Source organism: Manacus candei, unplaced genomic scaffold (assembly GCF_025592945.1).
Source record: "Manacus candei isolate 608988 ecotype Guabito, Panama unplaced genomic scaffold, ASM2559294v1 h1tg000026l, whole genome shotgun sequence".
Taxonomy (NCBI): Eukaryota; Metazoa; Chordata; class Aves; order Passeriformes; family Pipridae; genus Manacus; species Manacus candei.
In genome coordinates this window covers 2,441,545-2,466,433 of record NW_026138074.1, presented here as the reverse complement: position 1 = coordinate 2,466,433, position 24,889 = coordinate 2,441,545, and the positions used below count along the sequence as shown (strand labels likewise).

General features: G+C 39.3%; 1 protein-coding gene across 6 annotated transcripts in view; it reads left to right on the top strand.

Annotated features, from left to right (window-relative positions):
• Positions 1 to 24,889, top strand: part of FYCO1 (FYVE and coiled-coil domain autophagy adaptor 1) — a 45,857-nt gene extending 20,968 nt beyond the window's left edge. For 3 of the 6 annotated variants that reach the window (XM_051789238.1, XM_051789240.1, XM_051789239.1), the window contains exons 9-19: positions 868 to 960; positions 2,018 to 2,136; positions 3,054 to 3,221; positions 3,652 to 3,801; positions 5,254 to 5,459; positions 5,811 to 5,955; positions 15,052 to 15,135; positions 18,020 to 18,115; positions 19,152 to 19,362; positions 20,633 to 20,742; positions 21,157 to 24,889. In XM_051789238.1, coding sequence (XP_051645198.1) covers positions 868 to 960; positions 2,018 to 2,136; positions 3,054 to 3,221; positions 3,652 to 3,801; positions 5,254 to 5,459; positions 5,811 to 5,955; positions 15,052 to 15,135; positions 18,020 to 18,115; positions 19,152 to 19,362; positions 20,633 to 20,742; positions 21,157 to 21,232 — 1,458 coding nt within the window. In that variant the 3' untranslated portion in view covers positions 21,233 to 24,889. The remainder of the gene's footprint in view (positions 1 to 867; positions 961 to 2,017; positions 2,137 to 3,053; positions 3,222 to 3,651; positions 3,802 to 5,253; positions 5,460 to 5,810; positions 5,956 to 15,051; positions 15,136 to 18,019; positions 18,116 to 19,151; positions 19,363 to 20,632; positions 20,743 to 21,156) is intronic. The other 3 variants (XM_051789242.1, XM_051789241.1, XM_051789243.1) reach the window with 3 other exon arrangements.

Sequence of the window (24,889 nt, the reverse complement as noted above, 5' to 3'; positions counted from 1 at the left end):
CTGCTTTACCATCTGCTGCAACAATTACTGCATGAAATCCTAAGTTTTGTGTAGGTCAGGCTCTGAGACTAGCATGCAACTAACCTTAGCCTGCGAATCTGAAAATGTCTCTACACTCATGATCTAGGCCTATCTGAGATAAAATCACTCTTCAGAGTGTTATGGACCTGTACAGTGTGGCCGTCCAAGCCCAGTGGAGAAGCCATCCACTCCTTGAGAGGGTGATGATTTCTTATGCTGGCACCGAAGGTGGCATCTGCTGTAACTATTCCCTCTGGTTACAGCTGTGGTTGTTCTCTTTTTTGGTAGGAACATTGCAAGACCTGTTCCCCACACCTCTAACACTGCTTCTCGTTAGAACTGATTCTGATGAAAGCAGACTTAAACTGAAACCATATGCTTCTGCAGCTAATTCTCTAATTTATTTTTGCTTTCAGCTGCTCAAGGTAGCAGCTGAGAAGATCAAAGTTTGGCTTCCAGAAAAACCTGAATCAGCCCTGTATATGTGAAACAGCACACCTAAAGGCTGAAGATTTTATTGTGGATTTTTTGCCATTCTGAGATTACATCTAAGACTGGTGGTTGATCAGAGGCTTATGCCATTGCATGAGTTTGACCTTCTTTTTGTTCAGAATTGTAACAACCTATGGAAAGTAGCAGTAAAACACAGCTAGTGCCACCACAGAGGGAGTTTTCTTGATTCCAGATGTTGAGTGTCTTTTTAGCTGTCTTTCATAAGCCTGACAGTGGTGCTGCATTTATCACACGCATGGCACTAAGAGCACTCATGATTCACGGCTGGGAATTTTGTAAATGAAGGGGTGGCCGCTAGAAGGTTTCTAACTCCTGCCTCAATCTCTCTGCTAGGCAGTCAGTGAGGAGTGTGGGAAAGTGAGAGAGCAACTTGAGGAGCAGAAGCGACAACAGCATGCTGCGGAGGAAGAGATTACCGAGTTACAAGTAGGTGCTTGATCTGATTTAAAACCAGAGGCGTTTGTGTCAGCAGGCATTAGTGTTATAGCTGAGAAGGCAAGCAGCATTTCTGATGACTGGCTGTGAGTCTGAGAATGCCCTTGAATAAATACACCATGCTGCAGACAAAATACTCAGCAGCTGACAGCCACCAAAGCAGAGATTATGAAAGGCACAGCTTCACTTAGGATTTGTTCTCTTTCGAAAGCTAGCCAGGTTTTCTGTAAGACCTGGCTATGTGTTCTCTTCTTGAATGGGAGTGTAGGTTCAAAATGTGTCTTTCTTAGGCCCTGCATGCCTTAGGCCCTCCCACTGTACACAGTTACATGTCTGGATCCTTCTGTTTTCAGACTTCAAAGGGCACTGAATCAGAGAGTTAATCTGTCTGAGAAATAACCCAGCCAGAAAAAAAATAGAATTTTTGCAATAAATTTATTGAACAGTTGAGTTAGGAGGGTCATACTGAGTTGTAAGGAATCCAGAAACAAGGAAGTTAAGGTTACTGAATGTGGCCCTGCCTGTTAACAGAAATACACACACCTTTAGATGCAGTTGGATATGTTCCCTGAGGACTCCAAATTTGGCATACCTGGCATACTCTGGAGAGGCTAGCTGTGAAAGGAGTTGGTTTTGTTGTCCATTGTTCTTCATATTCCATATGGCTTTAATAAACAACATTTTTCTCCTACTTAATTTTTTACTTTTGAATTTTTTAGGTGGTGAAAAAGCTTTCAGAGTGTATTCTTTTGCCATTATCTTTGAGAGATTTTCCTTGATAAAGAGGCAAAAGCTCAACTGACATGAACTAACAAGAATTACAGGCTTAATGCTCTCTTAGTTTAGAGTTTATCCCTTATTCAGTGTGACAGAAGTAATCAGTCACTAGTACACAACTAATTACTGCCTGCTTATACAATAATATCTTAATTGGTTGTGTGGCTGTAACTGATTCTTCTGAAACATTGTTAGCTGTCCTGGTAATTGTCCTATGCATGGTAAAGAGTTATTTTTATGTGTAAGGAAATACGGTCATTTATTTTACTAGGCTGCAAACACGAGTTTGTCCAGAAAGCTGGATGAAGCAAGAGAGCAGCTGTCTGAATCAGAATCTGCTCGGCTGCAGAGGGAAGAGGAGGTGACATCTCTTAGAGAACTCTTGGAAAGGTGAGAGTTTGGGTTCTTTACACGAGCTGTTAATTGTAAACTCAGCAAGGGAACAATAACCAAAGCATAATGAAAATCACTGGGGTTTATGAAGTACCGTGTGCCACAGGGTTTATATAGGGCAAATAGTGCATGGGCACTGATGAGGAATATCAGATGGACACTTCAGATAAGAAATAGATAAATTACACAACACACATGAATGAGCAGTTTAGATTTTACTGTATTGTTAGCTGAGGACATAAATTCATTGTATGTCTTCCTTCATGAAACTTAAAGATGTTCTTATAACCTTCTTTTACCTTATAGGTTAAGCACAAAATTAAAACAATATTGGGGAGGGTTGTAAGGAATGGAAAATTTAAGGTTTTGGGCTGTTTGTTTTTTCTCTCCTCTCCATGATCTTCAGGGAATCAGCAAGAATTATTTGAATGGGACCACATACTGCTTGTCTTTGCCAGGTTTCTTATCAGCTTTAATTATCTAACTCAGGCTGTGTTTTCAAGGTCTGTAATGTGGGCCTGTGTGGTGTGGATAATGTGGAAATCAGAAATAGAACTCTGAGGCGTGGACTCACACAGAGTCTAATGGGTTAACCAAAGCCTATGTATTTTTATGTTTTTTGCTGATATCATCTTTTTTATTCCCAGTGTGGTAGCCATCATAAGCTTTACTATAAGCAGACCATCCAAGAAATTGCTGGTTGCTGACTGTGTTCACTAGATGGTGGACTATGTGCATTTTCAGTGATGCAGAAAAGTGGAGAGATTCTGTCTAGCTCTAAAAAATTTGCAAAATTGAGAACAATTTCACTGAAACTAACCATTTATCAGGGTGGAGTAGCCCATTCTTCCATGGGGAAGACTTAAATGCACATGAGCTAAAAATGATTCTTAATTGCCTTTATATTTGATCAGGATCCAAAAAGAAGCTGATGAAGCAAAAGAGAAGATCCTGGATTACACTGAGAAGCTCAGCAAGGTGGCAGCAGACAAAGATAGCAGTGACCAGAAATTATTTGCTGAACTGGATGACCTGACAAGAACAAAACACTTCCTTGAAGAGCGTTTGATAGAACTTATCAGGTTGGCATCAAAACAAACAGCAAGCAGAAATTAAAATCCTAGCTTAGGATGTTGAGGGATACTGCCTAGGTGGTCCAGTCTTGTATTCCTGAATTAAAGATACAAGTAATAGCCAAATTCATCAGCAGCTGAAATTTTGCATTTCCATAGTACAGTAAAAAAATGTAACACCGAATGTTATCTCCTTAATTTGCTGTCTGTTTTGCAAAAATATGTAGTTCTCCACATGGCATGTGTTCTTCTCCTTGTCTTCCCAGAAGCTTCAGGAGGTTTTTTTATCTATCTTTATTTCTGAAAGCTCCTCAGAAATTTAGAGCAAAGGAATTTTTACTGTGAAGCTTTCACCAGCATTCCATTTGAGGTTAGTTGACAGTAAACCAGCACTGATAACTTCTGTGTGTTTTTCTTTCCTTTAACTGTGTCTCTGCAGAGATAAGGATGCTTTGTGGCAAAAATCTGATGCTCTGGAGTTCCAGCAGAAGCTTAGTGCAGAGCAGAGGTGGCAGGGGGACACAGAAGTTAATCACTGTCTGGACTGCCAGAGAGTGTTCTCATGGATGGTGCGCCGACACCACTGCAGGTCAGTTTGTTGAACTGTATTGCACTGTTCAAAAGCAAAATTCAGTATGATCATCTACATGGATGAAAGATTTCTTAATGTTTGCAGTTCAGTGATAAAAATCATTGATATATGACATTATAGAGGCTGAAAGAACACACGAGCTTGGAAGGGGGTAAAAGACATTAATGGAAAGGTCCCTTGACATGTATTAAGGCAAAGATCTGGATGCAACTCTGACCTGGGGAGTCTGTTAGTATCTCATTTCTGGAAACAAAGATAATCACACCCTACCTGGTGTGTTTCTTTGAAGGACTGTGCACTTCCCTCTTCATGCTCTAAACAATATTCACTAGGATGGTTTTGGTATTGTGATGTAAGTATTCTAGAACAAATTCCAACCTGCTGTGCAAATGTAAATTTTTTTACTTACACTAGATATGTTGAGAGATAATTACCAATTGCAGAGTAATCTTTTTTTTTTAAAGTTGATATTAAATTATTTCCCCTACAGTTATTATTATTTATCCGATCTAGATTTATTAAAATATTTTTAAGTGGATACATTTCAGGGTCCCAGTGATATGTTTGGTTTGGCTCTTCACTGTTCCTTATTCTCATGACCTGATTTGTCATGTAAGGAAAGAAATACTGGGACTGTTTCAACTGCATATAAATGTAAACAGCTTTCCATGGGGATTAGTGAATAATGAAGTCATTTTTGGTAAAAACTTCCAAATTACTCATTTCTACTAAAGTCTGTGAAAGGTATTCGTGTTGATGATTTAAATGGTTATGAAAAACAAAACCATTAAAACTTCATGAGTAGCAGTCATCCCTGCTGGGTGCTTTTCTTCATCAAAAATCTTTAAATGCTCATTAAAAAAATAGTTGACAGTTTAATACTGAGAGACTTCAGAGTGAAGAGGGCAGGAGGCATGAATGTACATGTATGAGTCCAATACTGGTTTTTCTTTCTTGTCTGAAAGGGAGAGGGGTCATTATGAAGCAGAGGCATATAGATGTGTTCTAACAGTCCTTACAATCAAGTAGAGTTTTGCTGTACCTTAGTATGAAATGTGGCCTGTACAATATTATTAAGCACATTTCCTTTCTATGTACTTAGTATAAATATTATTTATTTGCATTGCATATTTGTGTGTATTTGGTTGTTTTATGTCTTTATATTTAAATGTAATTTTATTTCTTTTTTAGTACTTTTAGTTTTTTCAGTTTTCTCTGTTTATTAAGGTAGCAAAATGCGAATGTGAATTTCTGCCCTGTGCTTGTCAAGAAGACTTATTTCACTTCAGAAAGGAGCACAGTCTGTATAATGAGTTCTGCCACGGACGTAGTTTTCGCTCTTTTGCAGAAAACAAGACTGTTATGACAAAGCCCCAAACTCTGTCACGTAGATATGTTCCAGCTGTATGTGGTGCTTTTCTAACATCTTTGGTTTTGAATCATTTCTAGAATGTGTGGTCGCATTTTCTGCTACTACTGCTGCAACAACTACATGGTGACAAAACCTGGTGGAAAAAAGGAGCGTTGCTGCAGAGCTTGCTTTAATAAGCCTAGAGTCATTGTGGACAGTACAGATGACTCTGGATCCAGTGCCAACCAGGAAGGATCACCAGCTTCATTGGAGTCGCCTGTGTCACCATCTGAGAGGACTTTTGGTTAGTTTATTGTTTGCATGTGGAGAAATAAGTAGGGTTCTTTGACAGTCTCCAAGAAACCACATGGTCACTTCCTGCTCCAAGGACCTGCAGTAGGTCATGGAGTGTTTTCAGGGTGTGACTGATCCCATCTTTGAATTTGATTGGTATTGACAGAAACATGTATGTATATTAAATGAGTGTCAGTCAGCCCAAGGTTTTATATTAGTTCTGGTAGTTACTTAATGCTTCTGTAAAGGTAAAGGAATGGCCCAGTCTTCTCCCTTAAGGGCTTTGCTTGTATGTCCTTTTATTTTCCAGACAACCAGCTAATATTGTTTATGTTTATTTTCATGTCCTTTTATGGCACAGTTGCAAGTGAAGCCTCTAAACCACCAGATGATGCAGCATTTGATATAATCACTGATGAGGAGCTGTGCCAAGTACAAGAAACAGACTCTCTCCACAATGAAAGTCAGATGGAAAGAGTGTCTCTGGATCAAAGCATGACAGATCTGTGAGTAAACACCGGTTCATGGAGAGGAGACTCTTTTGGGTTTGCTTTAGAATGTTCTTTTTTTTTCCCACTGAGAACCTCTACATAAAGAGAAGACACCACTGTTCTGAGGCCACATGTTCATTAGACCAACACTACATAATTTTGACCTATTTGAATAGTCAGCATCAAATCTAGTAAATATAAACAGCTCCATCCTCTCCCTCCACCTGTTTCTCCACAGCACAGGGGAGTAGTCCCAGCTCTGTGCTGTCATCAGGCCAGCTGTCACCTTTAAAGCAGCATTCAGGCCACACTGGATCACTGGTCATGCACACGACTTGTAATAAGAGCTAAGTGATACTGTCAGACTCACCACTGCGTAGTGTCAACAGAACAAGGAGGTGGGGAAAAGTTAAGGAAAGATGTGCTCTTTTTATGACAGGCTTCATTGAACTAAATGTGAAAGAACCTGTCTGTGTCCATAGGATTCCTTTTTACCTTAAGATGACAGCTCACAGAAAAGAAAAAGAACAATCGTGTAGCTAAATCTGGTACAAGTTTGTTATTTCTTTCTTAAGAAAGGGAGAGTGAATGTGGATTTCAGTAAGTTTTTTTACATCTATTTCTACACTGAATTAGCAATGAAGAGGATCTCATCTGAATATCTAAATACTTGGTTTGCAAATTATGTTGTAGTATTATAGTGTAATATATATCGAGGTTTATACAAAATGTTGCTTTACTATTGTTCAAATATTTCAAGTATTTTACAAAACTTCTGTAAAATATATTATCTTTTGAGAAGAAAAAAGAAAGACAAATTTCATCTAAATGAAATTGCTTCTGAGCAGAAAAATAAACTTGATAAATCTAAATGCTAAGCTGAAAATAGCCACAGAGTAACCAGTCTGTTGCTGAGAAAGCAGTTCTAGACTCTTTTGCCTTCAGGAGACACATTTCTGATATAAACCACAGTGACTTGCAGGTTGTTTATTTGGTAAAAAAAACTTTTCAAAATTCTATGTTTTTGTTTCTTGGTAAATAACTTGTCTGTATTCTGCCTGTTTTGTATACTGTTGACACTGACAGTATATTTCTGCTTGTGATGTGCTGAGCATACATGAATGAACTGAGCTCCACAATGCTCTTATGAATTGTTTTGCAAAGGGGCAGTTTGTGGTGGTGGGTTTTTGTATGTTTGTTTGTTTCATAAAGGAAAAAGTGTAATGTACTACTAATTTGAATTTGTGCTGTCTGCAGAGGGTATATCACAGGTGAGTTAGCTCTGGAGAAAACAACCGGAAGAAATAGGTGTGGGTCACCATTGGTTTCAGTTTGGGATTGATCTAGGTTCGTCTTGTCCCACAAAGTATTCAAGCTAGAAGGAAGGATTGCCACTAACAGTAGAATACTATTCTTGAAGAGTGCCCGTGCAACAACTTACTTGCACCATATAAACTTTTGCAGGTTGTCCATCTCCCCTTGTTCACATATTGTAGGCAGGAGAGCCAGGAAATAGTGTTTTCTCTCTGCTGCTCTTGGTTATCAGTTTCCTGAGCAGTTGGGAGAGTCTACTATGGTCATATTTGGAGCGAGAATGGCCTTCTTACATTGCAGATGACTTGATCATCTCGTGTTGATTGTGTGGTTTTGTGTTATGGGAGAGATCTAGAAACTGATAAATGAGTCAAGTGGTGGTGTGGTGCCGGTGGTCTGTGTTGAGGGGAGAAAAGCAGAGCACAGTGTTGATTGTGACAGCACAGTTTTCTCACTTGTTTCTGTGGTGAGGAGTGTACGTGTACCTGAAGCTTGAGTGTCACTTAGCACATGAGCAGATAATGCAGCACAAGGTGCTTTGGGGATTTGAGAGTAAATGTGCCAGAGGCACTATACTGAGAACAAGCAAAGATTCTGCTAACCCTCTGTTCTGTCTTTGACAGCAGCCCATGGCAGATGTACTGAAAATTTCCCACATTTCAGGGATCTGCAGTTCAGTTACTTTCTGAATTTCTTTGCTGCAGATTTCTTGGCTGTACTGGACTGAATACCCTGAACTTCATATAGACCTCTAGTCCTTTTACTGTTTTTTGAAAGTGTCCAGCTAAATGTGGCCTGATGGAAACTTTCGATAGTCTCCACTGGCATTCCAATAATGTTGTCTTTGCATGAAATTGAATACTTTGAGCAGAATTTGATATTGTGCGTGGGGAAGACACAAAGGATCCGATATTGTGCTTGCTAGATGCAGGTCTGAGGAATACATACAAATAAGTAAGTTTTCAGGCCAGACTTCTTTGTTGAGATCTCCTGAAAATAATCCAGTCTAGTTGGGTTTTACCAGAGATGTGAACTAATTGGTGTGGCTCTATATATGAGGGAGATAAGCAGCCAAGAGAGGGAAGAGAAGGGAAGCTTGGTGTCCAAATAGAAAATCTGCGATAGACATGCTCTGTTGACATAGTTTCTTATGACCTTACTCTGACTGACTGGCAGTCACACTGACCATACCTACTCTAGGTGTGAGCCCTTTCTGGATTGGCAATGCGAGTTTCTGCTCAAAGAAGTGAATTATCTTAAAGGACATTCCTGTTTCTATTTGTCATCCTTTTGGTGCCTACTGTACTGTTACTCTATTTTTCACTTGTTTTCTTCACCTAGCCTGCCACTGTAGTTCTTTCCTTGAAGTGACATGAAGCAATTACAACAAAAATATTTCATAACAGCAAATTTTGAGAGTCTGCCTTTACTGGTATAGGTCAGTTGAGAATCAATTAAAACTCAACTTGGTCATGAACTGCACAGATGTGTGATAAGATAGTTGATGTAGCAGCATAACTCTGGCTGACCTTGAAGCAACTTTTTCCTACAGTTTAGGATTAAGCAGCAGTTGCTTCATTCTTTCAAGTCTGTTATGTGTGTTTGGAGCAACCTGATAAAAATCTTAATGTGAGAAGCTAAGTTGTGTAATTGTGGTAGATCCCGCTACTTCAAGGCTCATGGGTCTTCTTTTGAAGTGTTGTATTTTTAAACTCTTTTATTTCTAAAGCATTCACATTTGCAGATTGTGTTCTAAAACAGAGGTCAGGATAGTGTATAGCACTGGATCAAAGTCCTCAGGGTAAACCAGTCCACTGTATTTCCATTTTTACATATCATAGACATTACATGCCTGCTATACATGTTGCAGCAGCAGAACCAAGATCATAGACAGCAGAAGAATAAAAAAAAAAAAAAACCACCAACAAGAAAAAACAACAAAAATAACCCCTTGCCACCACCCTGGTACAGAAACAAAGAGTTTATTCACATGTTGATAGTGGTAGAAAGAACATCTCAGCCTATCTACACTGTGGTTGCTTTGGTTTGCATTCTTTTTTTTTCTTAAAGAAGACTCATAACACTCTTTGCTAACCTAATTACTACTAACATGGCCAAGTGCCAGTGTAGCCAAAAGGGGGAACTGAATGTGGCAAAGCATTCACTGTGCAGAACCAGCCAGGAAGGAGTGGGGGCAGAACCTCTTGCCATCCTCTTGCTGGCAAAGCCTGCCTTGCTGTCTATGGGGATAGCAGTTTTACTTGCCACACACATGTAAAAGCACAACATGTTCCTTCCTAGTTTTACTTTAAGAATATTTCACTGTGGGAGGAACGAGAGATTGTATAGTAAGGAAAGGATTGCCTAAGCAGCTGTTTTCTAAGGGGGAAAAGGGACATGGAAACAACAGGTCAGGTACCACTGAGCTGCACTGCTCTGATAAGAAGGACTGAGAGTTAATGGGGAGAAAAGGAACATCCAGAGTGAGTGTGATTATTTAAAAAATGGTTTGAAACAGTTTAAACTGGTATTTTAAAGCTGTAATGCAAAGGACTTTCAGCCTTTGGGCCAGACCCAACCCTGCCTTCATCACAGCTGCATAAAGCCTCCTTCTGCTCCTCTCCAACATCCCTTCTTTTTTCTATTCCAGTCTGTTCTCCAACCTGTTCTCCTACTCTCTGCAAGAGCTTTTGCATACTTTCAGTCCCAATCTGCCCTGCTCCCTGCACACCTTTTTGCCTCCCACTGGGAAGTGAAAAGGCCAGAGGTGGAAAGGGAGGACTGGAGGAACAAGATTGGAAAACAACTAAGGAGTCCACAGTTTCATGGCAAGGGAACCAGGATGCCAGGAGAAACAGACTGGAAAGATGTCATGGGGCAAAAAATGTGTGGGAATGGGGATATGAGTGTTTGGATCTAGGGAAGCAGTGCTTAGTGTTGGAGACCACATGTGACATGATGTCCCTTGTGTTTGCAAGAGGTCTGGTCAACTGGCACCATGAGCTCTGTTATCAGAAGTAAGATACAAAGATGTGTAGGGGATGTTCAGACCATGAACCTGATATTAGATGAAAGGCAGATGAAACTGCTGCTTTATTACAGAAATTTTAGACAAATACTAAAGGATTATGTGTAGAGAACTCCCAAGTGGGAAAAAAAAAACCACCCAAAAAAACCATAATCACACAGGAAACCCAGCATGAAGATTGAAATGTATATGTTTTTAATCCAGGAATTCTCATGAAATGAGAAATGAAAGGCTGAACTAAAATATGTAATATATTTGAAACAAAACTCATAAAAGCTTTTATTAACAAATACCATTCATGGAAAAACAGCATGCCAAAGGTTTAGGAGTCAGGAAATTCAAGTTAGCTTTATGTCATAAAGCATGGGCTCTGCATAGCTAACTCAGGTACAAGCTTTGGCTGGAAAAGCAGGAGACACTGAAGTATCATGATTAAGGTAGGTTGGTCTAAAGTTGATCACAGTGTTTATTAATGGCATTGTATTTCCTCTTTCACTCAGGCTACCTATCTCAGCATTTACAAAAAAACAATGTGAAACAGAAATGGTGAAATAGTTGACAGATTTTCTAGGCAGTTTTTGTAGCTTTTGGCATCTGCATTATTTGAAGCAGTAGGTTGAGAGTCTTCCTGTTCAGTGGTTTGCCACTGTTTAGCCATAACTTGTTGTTGGATACATCTTGAGATTTTAATAATTTCCTGTAAGTACCTTCTGATTATCATCCCCATGAAGAAATGCAGAACAGGGTTAATTAAGACAGCCATGGAAATAAGCAAGAGTTCCTGTTATGATAATTGCATATTCAAAACTGCTATTCAAGTTAAAGCTCCAGTCTATGTTAATTATCAGTCTCAAGAAAGTATAGGGTAACTGAGAGGGGATAAACGGGACAACTATAGGAAATACTTTTTATAGATTTGTTCTTTTGAAGAATTCTGGCATGCAGTAAAGTTCTAATAATTAGTGAGTAGCCAATGATGATGGCTAGCATAGGAATGCAATACGCAAGAGTCACTTGGATCACTTCAAGAGCCAATTCTGTGTGATGGTTTGGCTATTCTTCCTGACATAATGCCTTATCAATATTAAACACCTCACTAAAAAATATGGTGTGGCAAATGCTAGCATGATCACTGAGATAAGACACAGAATTATTTGCCCTGTGTCATTTGTTGTTTGGTTTGACACATATGTGTTTCGGTGGCAAAAGTGATAGCAATAAGTCAGTCAAAGGTGATAGACATTAGAGTTAACATTGAAGTGTATACATGCCATGGTGTCTAAAGTCCGCTCCTGAGCAACAGAATATCCCTAGAGTGGCAGCATCCAAAGGAAGACCTGTCAGCTATAGCCAAGTTCACCAAAAACATGTCTGTCAGCATCTTCAGTTTCACATGGAAAACTAGTATGGCAAAGACCAGTGCATTTTCTGCTAGGCCAAAGATGAAAACAACTGAATACATACAGAGCAGGAAGACTCTTGTAAATATGAAAATTCTCACTTCTGTTTTTACTGGGACCAGTGATGGAGAAGTTATAATAGAAGTTAGCAGCCTCTGTAGTTGCCATGTTGCCTTCTTTTTAAAGGCAGCCTGTAAGGAGATACATTGAGATTTTCTTTACTCAGCAAATAATTAAATCCTAATGCATCCAGGAGACAGGAAAAATCCTAAGTGCTAACAGATAAGAGTTGTAATAAAGCATACATGACAGACAAAAGCAAATCTATTTATTTGCTTAAGAGGACTGGCTTGACAGTCAAGACCCAAACACAACAGCTGGTGGATTTGAATACATCATCTGTTACCAGATTTATACTGTTGGGGACTCAAAAGCATACTCAAAAGAATTACAAAGAAGCTTCTGAAAATAGCGTAAGGATTAAGCTTTCAAATACATCAGTGCTTTAGTGTTTGAATTGAGGTCTTCTGGGGAAACCCATGAGAGAAACAGAATTCATTTTGCCAAATCTAGCCTTTGGGCTCAGGTTGCAGGCTCTGGGTGCTGGAGTCATTTGTCTTGGGTTGGACTTGTCCTGAAAGGCATGGTTTGAGTCTCAGCAAGTGAGCACCTGTGGTTCAGTTCAGCCTCATCTTGTTTTTTAGATGTTAGTCACATCATCAGATGGTGGCACTTCTTCCTTTCCCCTTCTCAAGCGACTTACTGGAAACATGAAGGATTTTCATTGATGTATTTCTAAAAGCCATCTTTACAAGTTGTTTACCTGGTAAATTAAATCTTTCATAAGATTTAGTTTTTAAAGATTTAGTCCAAAAGTTAAATGTCCTCTCTCTTGAGCTACAGAGAATGTTTCTGTGAGACTAATCCTACTACAAGATATTACTCAGCATAAGATTAGCAGAATTCACCTCTGAATCATTAACATTGGCTGAAAGGCCTTAACTGGTGTGTTGTAACGTACAGCAGTTTGAATGTCTCTTGATTCTGCAAGGGAGGGAAACAGTATTCAGAGAAAGCAGCCCATGCAGTTAGATCTTCGCAGCAGTCTGTGGTACCATTGCTGGAGTGCTTCTGGGACTCTGACTTTTAGAGCGGTGTGCTTGTACCTCTGAGTTACTTGAGTTTGGAACCTGTGAATGTGTATATAAAAAAAACCCAAACAACTCCAAATTTGACTTAATCCTGCAGCGTCATTTACTAAAATAAGACTACTGACACAAAGCTCTGCGATGCCCTTTAAAATTGAGTTGTTCCTTGTGCTTCATTGCATGTGGTAGCAATTTCTCTGCCTCTGAAAAAGAAACTTGAGCAAGGTGCTAAATATTCACAAACTGCTCCTGTCAAATAGAGTAGAAATGAGTTGTGAAAACCACCTGCTTTTATCAGTTATTTTCAGATGCAGAACAGAGTTATGAGGATGATACAGCAGTGGCTAAGCTATGTGGTAGCATCTGTACCCTAAAGCAGTGTGAATGTCTGCCTTGAGAAAAGATACAGTTCCCATTGTGCTGCAGAGGGCCAGTGATTGGCCCTTTCTAAGAACGAGGCTCATTTAAACTCCTTAAAACCAGAAAATGTCACTTTTGAAGTGTCTTAATCATGCATTTATGGAGAGCTCATCTAAGCTACTCTGGTCACCCTAGTTCACAGTGACCTCAAGTCACCAGAGATGCTTCTTTCTCAGACTGTATGGGCAGGGATGGCCTTCCCATGGAGATCAGTACTCTTCCTCCCAACATCCATTTGCCCTTATCCGTACATAATAAATCTTGGGATCAATTCTGTAACTTTTAATAAACTCTTTACCAAAGATGACTGCAGTATCAGCAGTATTCAACCCTTAGTCCTGCATTCGGGATCAAAAGAAACTCATACATACTTCATTTCTGCTTGCTAACCTACCTGTAATTTGATCTGTTTCCTCCTTTGTTTCATAATCTGTATTTCCATATAATAGCTTTTTGATGGACTGCTCAAAGAAGCCCTGTCTGGCATAGAAATGGTAAAAACAGAGGTGGGCTGTGTGAGTTCACCTCAGGTAGTGGGCTGAGAGATTAGCTGTTACTTCTGTACAGGTCAGTCTGAAAACATTTAATTGTATAACTATGAAGCTCCCTGTGTGCAGAAACCACATCGGCTGCAGGGAACCTGCAGGCTCTGGGATGGAGCAGCCTCTGTGGAGGTACAAGCTGGGCATAGAGGGCTAGGGAGCCTGGTGGATAGTGATGTAAACCCATGCCAGAAACAGCCTCTGCTATACCTCTCCTATAATTCTGCCTCAGCTTCCTTGTAATAGCCTCTAAAGAACTGTGCAAAGAAAAAATGCAAAGTATCTAAGCTAGTGTTACCCATAGGGTGGCTGTAGCCTTGGTGATCTACAGACTGTGCAGTATTTGGTATATTTGGGCAGCAGCTTGCCAGTGTTTGTAGTGTTGATTCTCATAGTCATCTGTTTGCTGCCTCCTGCTGGGGAGGGGACTTGAAAGTACCGTGGTAATTCCTAATCACTTATTCTATACCTTTTGCAAATGAGCATTTGAAAGCTGTCTGCATCTCAGAGCCTTTGCCAAACCTCTTCCCTATCGCAATACTGAAAAAAGAACCATCATAAGATTTTGCATGTTGTCCCCTGGAGCATGGAAATATTACTTTGTCGTGATTGTTTCCCTAGCTTGCTTTCTCTGTATTGCCTCTGGTCTTACAGATAGAGTATAACCAATTTTAATACCAATTTTAAGGCAGGAGAATGCTTTTGTATTGTTTCTTCTTTTGTTGTTTTTTTGTGGTTTCTTGGGTTTTTTTTATACAGGATATGGTGTAGTTAAATCATACAGAGGGTTTTTTTGAGAAATAGATGGGATTTCCTATGTACCAGTAAGCAGGTCACCCACAGCACATGGTGGTAGATCTTCATGTCCATCCATGGTTTTTTCCCATCAGTTATCTGTGTGATGCTTTCCCATCCCAACATATGTCAGGGTTTGCTCATAACCTTCCCATCCCTTTCCCACCCATACACCATGCAAGACACTGTCACGCACCCTGTTAAAAACAGTGAGCTCTGTATCCCCCATACTCCACCTCAAATCAGCCTCTTTTCCTGCCCTTGTCAAGGGCAGTCTGTGGCATCCTTTCTTCCGATCCTTCACCATCTTCTTTCTTTTTCTTGTTCTTTGTTGGGCTGGAGGGGAAGGCTAATAACTAAGTTAGGGTGCTTGGGGTGGTTCTGACCTGCTAGATAACAGCAGGCCCAGGGAACCTATGGTGCACTTCAGCATAATGCCTTTGATTGTTTCTTTGCATTTTCAGATGTGTTTGCTGGGCTAAGCAGCTGTTAGGGGCTCTGTACAGCCTCCACTCTCCGTTTCAGGTTTCTGGCTTTCACAGAATTCGGTAAGATTCTCACCCTGGATGACTGAAGTTCTCTCCAGAAATCGCTGCGCTGCTAACAGGCTTTTGGGATTTCACTGCTTAGCCATGTGAAGCCAACACCTCAGACACGTAGCTATAGCTGTCAGAGCTCAGGTGTTTATGAAAGCAGAAAATTACCAAGTGCAGAGTTGAACCAGCTTCTTTCAGGATTTAATTCTGAAAGGGACTTCTAACTCCCAAAACCACTTATGATGTTGACCACAGCATGTTTAGTATCATTTGTTAGAAATGCTTTCCATGTATAAGAACAGGCATAGTGGACAAGACGATCCACCTGAGGGACAGTGACCAATAGCAGCTGCCCGAGGAAGAGCATAAGAACAGGACAGGCATGAAGTGATACTTCAAAATGCTCCACCAGCCTGTGACAATCTGTGTCTTGAGGATTTGCTGAATCAGAGCTGTTCTCTTCCTCCTGTAGTGTCTTTTCCATGCTTCAGTTCTTCCTGCTTTTCATCCCCACTTCATTTCACTTAAAAAAAAAAAAAAGAGAAGAAAAAAGTCTAGACTGTTTAAATAGATAGAGTAGAGGATATGTACTCATAAGCTGGGGACCTGGCAAGCTGGAGGAACATCTTAATGCTGCCACATAGGGTGAATAGGTCATGCAAGAATAAATTCTCTGGTCAGGGGGACAAGAGCTTCAGTTAAATCCTGAGACTGTTTCTTATATTTTCCACATAGGCTAGCAGACCTCAGTTTAGACCGTTGGACTGAATGGGATATCATCAAGAGAAGGAGGATTTGCTTTGTGATTATAATGCACTTTGGTTTAATACACAAAGTGAGAGACTTAGCATTTCCTTAGCCTATAGTGAGTAGATGTGTGGTGAATTTACTTATTGGAGCAGCCAAGTGGAAAGCTAACTACCTAACCATGTACTGGGTTGCAGCAGCAGGAATAAGGAAAATCACATGTTAGAGGAGAACATGGAAAATATATTGGTCCTGGGATTTAATTTACATTTCAGAGTTCCAAACAAAAGGTGAAATTAATGAATTAAATAATGAACTCTAATGGTATTTTTGTAATAAATACTGGAGTTTGACACTTCTGGAAGCCTGTAGTCATGTAGTTCTCTTTGTCTACATTAATTCAAGGCTGTGAAATTAAAGCTGTGTAGCTATCATGGTGGGAAGGAAGACTTATATGGATCACAGCATGAAATCTGTTGCTGTTACCACTATGCAAGCAAAATATACATATAGGTTTACAAACTACAGTTTAGTTTTCTAGGTATTGGTGGGTTTTTTTCCAGAATCAGTTTTCTTATCTAGTTGTATAAAGATAATTAACAATGAAATTATTTTTATCACTTGCTAAGTATTTTCATAGATGTTGCATTGACCTTTATGGGCCAGCTTGTAGTATGTCATTTCTACATTTCAACTGGGAGGTAGTGTTTGATTATAGCTCAAGTTCTGGCACTTAATTACAGCTGTGAGTGTTCTGTACATATCCCAACTGTCTCTTTAGAGTATTAACAGTAGTGGCATGAATCTGAAGAAGTCAAAAGTTATCCAAGTGGCTACAGGAATAAGAAAACAGGAATAACAGAACATGAATTCTGCAGGTAACAGTGCTTTGACTTCAGGAAATATGTAGACAGTGGGTGCAGGGGTTTTTTTTCTGCATTCATTTGCTGCATATTGCAGTCATAAAAGTAAATTCTTCATATTTCTAACCAATAATACCACTACACTAGACTTACACCTGGTTGCATGTGCTGCCACAGTATATTCAGGTGCTGCTAGTGACAAGCTGAAGGAGTTGTTACCTGGAGATATTTTCTCCTGCTCTTGTGGAGAAATGTCCCATTGGATTTAAAAGGAAATGCTAAACTGTGCAGTGCTTTTGAGAATTGCTCTACAGCAAGTATGGCAATTATGCCCTTTTGGGGCGTGATTACACTTGGTGGTTCAGAAGTGCATATGGTATTACATTTTATTAGATTCCACTGGTTTTTGGAAGGAACTGACCAGTTGGTTTCCTGTATATAAGAATCCTTGGCATTTTTTCTGGGAATGACAGTCTTATTGTCTCAGTTATCAACCTGCTGAAATGCTGAGAAGCATAACAAGAACTAGTTAGAGAAGCTCTAACTTACTTGGAAACTATCAGCATTTGTTTACTGACTCTCAAACTCATCCTACTCCCTGTGTCCAGCCCTGTAATTTCTAACTGATGCTACTCCATTGTTCACCCAGAGCATGCACCCTTTTGGAGGTAAGGAGTGGATAGCAAGTTCTTCCATCCTCTTCCTCTGCTCTTCTGGACACATCATGGTGTGGAGGAGAGGTCCTGCTTTGTCATCTCGTATTCCTTGTATGAAAAGAAGGCACATGGTAGTGATTCTGCAGTGATAAAATATGTTTTGTGTACAATTGTCAGAGTAAGGAACTGGATAATATGCTCAAACACCTCACAGATAAATCCAAGAAAATGTCTTATCCCTTTGCCAGCTTTGATTAAGGGACAAGTGCAGACTATTTTGCTTGTGTCTGGCCTCCATGAAGTTTCCACCTGCCAGGGAATCTTTCAAACCTGACAGCATCTCAGTATTATCTTATGATTGCAGAAGAGATGTTTTGGATGTACTTATGTATTCTTCTTAGCTCATGAAACCAGGATAGGAACAGTTTTATGTTTGTGCCCAGTGGTGAGCAAATAGGGCTGCAGTTTTGCCCAGGCAGTTTTGTCACTAGAATGTGCAAAATAAGAACCCTAGAATTTGGTATTAGAACTATCAAAGTGTTTCTATTTTAGGAAGGCATCAGCATGCAGGTGGTATTTGACCACATACTACTCAGGTAATCATGATTTTCCTTTTTTCCCTTGTTCTAGAAACAGTACCTGTAATTCTTCAACCTTTGATGAATCTGAAGAGTGGCAACTTGCTCAAGATGCTGAGATATGCTTGTTGAAGTCAGGAGAAATCATGTAAGCAGAACAGTTTCGTTACCTCCAGGCTGAAAGAATAAAGGCTGAGATCAGATATCAGCTATGTGAGCACAAGTCTTGCAGGCTCCTGGAAGAGCTGATCCCTTGTGTCCTGCAGTAGAATTTGATCTGAGGAGGATGAGAGAGTGTAACTCAACTACACAGAGCAGCAGCAATAAACCAGGTCCTCCCTCTTCAGTCCTACAAAACTTTAGTGCAAGTGGGGAACGAGAAGGAAAGATGTATGTCCACATCACACCAGAAAATCTTCCTTTCTATTCTTAGAAGGAGGTACTGTCAACAGGAAGGGGGCTTAGAGGGCTGTGCAGTTCTAGCAGTCGCTGAAAGAGACTGCAGGGACAAGTCGGGGAGTGCACTGCTAGTTGGACCTGTTTGCAGTCTGAAATAGATATCTGAATGAGGTCAGCTCATATAATGCTTTAGGACTTTAGCACTGAGATAATGCTTCATCTAGATGCTAAGAACTTCCTTTTTAATTGGAAGTATTTTGAGGCAGCTTTTTTACAGCTTGTTTGGGTAAAATAGACCAAGATGTAGCATTAAGTGCTTCATAGGATTTAGAAGGATCTGCTGTCACATTTCATCCATCCATCCCCTCTGTACTCCTGATCCCCATTTCCTGTATAAATGATACCGAGAAAGGTGAATAAATTAGGTAACTTATTTTTTGTTTAAATTTATGTTTAAAAAGAACAGTAGAGGGCAGCAGACTCCTTTTTTAATTGTAGTGACTCTAAAAGGCTTTATTCCAGCACTGGTTTTCTCTAGGTGAAATGAAATAAACAAGTGAACAAAATCCACATTTGCCAGAGCAGTGAAAGTTCTTAATATCAGTCAGCTTTTCTGTAGTTTTTGCCTTCCTCTAAGGCTGAATTTTCATGCATTTTGTGGACCTGTCCAAAATATGCTGTGGAGTCTGCCCCAAACAGATGCAAAATAAAAAGCAGTGATTAGTGGGTTTGTCTGAGTAAGTGGATTGGATCTCTTCAAGTAATTGTATTTTTCTCACTCACAGGATCAAATTACCCCTTACAGTGGAAGAGATCATAAACTTTGGAGAAAGCAACAAAGAGCTGTTCATTAAATCCAGCACCTACAGTATCATTCCCATCACTGTTACAGAGATGGGGCTAACAATTAGCTGGATCTTTTCATCAGACCCCAAAAGCATATCCTTCAGCGTTGTCTACCAAGAATCTGAAGACACACCACTGGATCAGTGCAAAGTAAGACCTTTGTTTCCTTACTACCTTAGAGACTGTAGTACTCTACAGTTGGCTGCCTAAAGGAATCAGCAAGTATCACTAGGAGGTCTCACCAAAATGCCAGTTGCTATTGCATTAAGGATTTGTTTCTCCAGTTAAGCTGCAGTTCTGCTAAAGGCAGGGCTACATCTGTAGTTATTTAATGTCGCCTGCAAAAGTTCAGTTGAAAAGCACTGTAGCTTCTACTGGTTGCATCTGAAATTCACCCACTATTATTAAACAAAACCAAAAGTTCCAAGCCTGCAAAATTCTTCTTTTTTTCCCCTTTTTCAAACTTACTTAATTTCAAGCCCTTTAGGGCAAATTTGCCAGGTCTTGAGCAGAAACCACAAGAAAACATAAATTGCTTGGGTTATCTACATTTCTTACAATGAAGCATAAGCTTGATGGTGTTCAAAATTGCTTTGCCAGTGACCAAGGTACCAGTTTTTATATGTGCTGTCCATATTTCATGAGGATTATGGATTAAGTGAATCTATTTTACTCAAGTAATTGCAAAGTTTTACTGAAGACAAGGCAGCTGTTGGTTTAATCCACCATGGTAGAGAGAACTCTACAGCTGTGATTTACTAGGGGAATAAAACATTTATATAGCATGTGTTAATTCACTCCATGGTTACCAACTCCATGTAAAATATCTCTTAATCTGAAAGCTGAATGAAGTGTGAATGTTGCTTTTGTCTTGATACATTTATTTGATATAACTTCTGAGTTTTATGGGGTCATTCTTGATCTATGTCAGCTGCTCTTCTGACAACTGTGCTAGGGTTTTACAGCAAGACACATAGAATCATAGATACACATGCTTTTGCTGTAAGCTCAGATAAACAATTAAGATTTGCTGAGAAAGCTTATTTTATAATACAGGGAGTATAAAAGCATATATTAAAAGACATATTTAGCTAAATCTTGCTCTTCGATATATGGATTTAAGGCAGTGTTAGTAAAGTTGCTTAGATTAACATTTAAAAGATCAGGATTTGATTCTATCTCTAAAGCAGAGATTTATAGGTTATTGTTGTAAAGAGATTATCAGAGGAAAACAGGTATCTCACTGTGAGATTTTACCTTGGGTGAGGTTTTAATGCTCATCAGTTAAAATAATTAGTTTTGCAGGCATATATGCACTTTGGGAGTTTCAAGGTGGCTGAAGTCTAAATACTTTTCTGAAGGCAAATGTCAATTTATAGGGCAAATAGCAAGCTTCATTTTGATTTGTATTGAATTCCAGGTTCTTATCCCTATGACTCGCTGCAACTCTCATAAGGAAACTATCAGAGGACAGGTGAAAGTCAGAAACCCTGGAATCTACACACTGATATTTGATAACACATTCTCTAGGTAAGTCCTAGCTGGGTGTAAAAGGTGGAAATAAGCTTAGTTTTAGAGACTGTGGAACTGATCAGATGTATCATTATTCTTCCATTCAGAAGTAAGTATGAGAAATTGGCCAAGAGATCTTTAAGGTCGAGTTTTGGTTCTTGTTCTTGTTTGGGTTTTTCTCTCCCCAGAACAGAATTCCACTCTTCTGTTTCCACCTCTGGGAAGGTAAACAGCAGTAAGCCAGACAGTTTGGTCAGGATTGTCATTTTATTAACAGGAGGCTTAACAGCCCTTTGCACAGGCAGACTTTCTTTTGACAACAGTCAATTTTTTACTTACATATAAAGTGAAAGACTGAATACACTTTTAAGGCTTCTTGTCTAGTTGACTTCAGCTAACATGATCTTTTTGCTCTCTCTTCTTCCTTGACAGGTTTATCTCAAAAAGAGTGTTTTATCACTTGGCTGTTGAGCGACCTGTCATCTATGATGGAAGTGATTTTCCATAGCCTTGACTATACTGTGTTATTTTTAATTAAATTTTTAAGAAATTATATTATTTATGTACATGTAAGCAGACTGATTACCACTGTGTTTGAAGACTCTGAAACTATGCAATAGTTATAATGCACTTAAGAAGAGATGGATACACTAAAAAATGGAAGCCTTTTCAGGAACACTAATGGTTCTGTACTGTGTACAGATTGCTGAAAAGCCAATGTTTGATTTAACAGGTCAATAATAACCAATTTTTTTTTTCAGTGGGGAGAAAAATAAGTGTGTGGGTGTCTAAATGCAAACTGAAATTCTCTGCTGAATTATCACATTATTTTTCTTCCAAAAATATCCTTCAAAAGGAAATTTAAAGAAAAAAGTGTATTTTTGACCTCTTCACTGAGGAGTAAACATAACCATTTCTGTTCTGCTACTCTTACAGTCAGAACAACAATTATGCAATATTTCAATCTTCACAGGCCTATATTGTAATCCATCTAAAATTTTTTATCTTTTCCAAGTTTTATAAACAGCAAACATAGGAGTTTTTTAAATTCTGGGCTAAGATTTGGTAAGCCTTAGCTGGCTTTTACAAATGCTTTATCACTACCAGTTACAAAACAATACAACATGAAGCAGCAACTTCTTTCACTTTCGCTCACCGTACTCTGTACATTGGTCCATTCTTACAGTAGCAGTGGCAGAACAAGGAGTATCCTCTGTAAAGTACTGCTCACTGTGTGATATTACGAGGAAGAAAATTCCTTTTTCCTGCCTTAGCACCTTAGTCATCAGCAGTCATAGGAAAGCACAGTTTCTGAGGACATGAGCAGTGTCTCTCTCTCTCTAGACCACGTGGAAGGCAGCAATAATGTTTGAACCGGTCTCAAAACGTCCATCCAAACTGAATGAATATCCAGGCCTGAGGAGCTCTCCACCCAGTGTTAGTGTATTCTCTCCCTTTCCTAAACCTTGCAGTTGCCCTATCCAACTGCTCAGTTTTCATCTTGGATCTGGAGAAAGAGCTGGCTGTAAACACTGCCTCTTAAGGGAAGACTGGGTTCTCATTTATACAGAATTTCTACACAAACCATCTGCTTTCTATATAGAATTTTATCCTTTTGTCAAAATATCTGAAAGCAGATTTTTTTGTTTTAAAATCTTGTCCTCTGATGGAATGGCAAAACATTTGGCAGGATAAAGGAGAAAAGCTCTTTCTCCCAACCAGCCCTCCTCATCATTTTAGGTGTGTATGATTTCTCATGTCATTGTTCTCCCAAGGAAACCTCAGACCTGGAAGGTTTTAGTGCAACAGTTGGTAGAAGACCAGCACAGCCTGTCAGGAACCCTGTAGAGACCTGGTGGCAGCTGTAGCTGATACACAGGAGTCATTGTAAGAGACAGAAAGTAAAACATAAGGAGAAAGAAGAAAAAGAGGCAAGCACAAGCTGAAGCAAATGGTTTAGGGGAGGGTAAGGAGGCAAACTTGTAAATATAAAAGCAAGAGCAGGGAATTGGAAGGATCAACTTGACTAGGGAAAAAAGTCAGGGGAGTCCAGCTGGTGTTTATATGTCACTGGTCCAATCCATTACCCACAAGGGATTTCCGACATCAAAAGACTGGTTGGTTGTTTAAAAGATGATCACAAACAAGTGTTGGACACAATATATAAATGCAGTGATCTTGAAAAAGACTGTGAAAGAATAACAACTTTTCATGGAGCACCTGGATTTTAGGTGTCTGGCTAATGGATAGTGTTTCCCTCCCTTCAACTGCCTTCTTGCCCATACCAGTAGTGTGCTCCCCAGCCTCTGCCAGGTAGAGGGGTCAGTGCAAAGTACAAGCAGATTTATTCTTCCTCCTGAGGGCTACAGTGCAATTAAACCCATACCTGGCTGTGTGCATGAAAATGAGATGGACAAAGATGGACATGGGCAATAAACAGGCCATAAATAGCACACGGATCGGTTCAGGAATTATGGCATATTTCAGTGTTGAAGCTATGTTTTATATTTAATTAGGCAAGAAGAGATTATTTATTGCTTAAAAATGGAGCACTGTGTACCATATGCTATGCAATTTCACTGAGCTGTTACTGAAGTCTGCTGCAGTTTTCCTTTAAGCTTTTAGGTGTGGTTTTTAAAAGCATTTTGCTGTTCTTAGGTAGAATACTAATCTTACTGGGATATCTTTCTTAAAATGCCAAATGTAAGGTAAAAGGACACTGTCAAGTAGCTTGGGCCAAAATATGACATCTCTGTTCAAAAGTATTTGAAGTCTCTCTATTCAAAATTATTTGAAAAATATTGAAAAATTATCTTCGTTTCCTCTCCACATCCAGTTCTTAACTGTGGCAAATATTTTTAAGCCACTGTTTATGTAACTCCTAAAGTAATTGTCTCCATCTAGTAAGCTCGATGTTTCCCTGAAGATCTTTCATGTTGACAGTCCTGAGACTGGCTAAAGCATATGTTTGGAAGGAGGGGAATAAAACCACTGGATTGTTTTCATTTAGCATTTGAGTCTCTATGGTACCTTTTCTTCAGGTTTTCCTGCCCCTTGAGAGTAGTTTTATGGCTTTTTTTTTCCTCTCTGAAAGAGGACTAAGAGTGGAAGCCAGAACCTGTAGTTTAAAGATCAAAAGGTTTGCTCCTAACCAAGGAGAGTATTTAAGGAGAAAAAGTTTCAAATGATGAAATACTCAGGATGCTAAGGTACAGGAGTGCTAAGGTACAGGTACAGGTAAGGACAAGAGTGCAGCTGTTCAAAACCAGCTTGTCAACAACAAGAATCCCATCATACCAGCTAGAAGAGGCTGTGCAGAGAAGATAGTAAAGAACCTGACATTAGTACTGACCTTTTGTTTGAATGCCACTGGAGCTATGGAAACCCAATAAAGGACTTTGCACAAGTGCAGGTTTGTGCAAGACATTATTTCGTTCAAGCACCTTATATCTCCATTCATAAGGCATTTGTTTGTGTGAGCTGTGCTAGTGATGCTGAAAAGTCTGTTTATTTACAGGTGCTCAGGTGATTTGTTGAATTGGGCTTTTTATTACCTGCAGGAATGCAATTAGGAGAAAAGAAATATATAAAATTGATCATAAAATTAATTGAAGGGGATGTCTCACTCGTAGGACAAAGAGATTATATACTGTGTTCAGCATAAGCAATTGGGTGATTTTCCTGGGTGCTGGAAAGGGTTAGGAGGTATGGAGGGTAAGATTTTTGTTATACAGAGGTTTATGTGAAGAAAAGAATGTAGTTTCTTTAAGAAAATGACAGTGTTCCTTTACTCAATCTTACTCAATGTTTCTTAATGAAAAATGACAGAGATGTATTGCACGAGAACATACCATGTTACAAAATAGCAAAGCTACAAAAGCCTGACTTTGCTCCTTCCTCAAAATTGAAATTGCACTATAGTTTTAATCATGCTCAATCACTGAGGTTGTAACTTGTTCAGAAGCATCTTTTGGTCTAAACTGCCAAAGAATTGCAAACCCTGTTCACATCAAACTTCTTGCTCCAGATATGGGAAAAATTATGTATACCAGTGTCTGTTACAGAGATGTAGACGGTTGTGTACTGGAATGTTTCTTGATGCTTTTTTTTCCCCTTTTTTAACCTCAGGAATTAAAAAATAAAATTCTTTATCGTTGTGAATGTA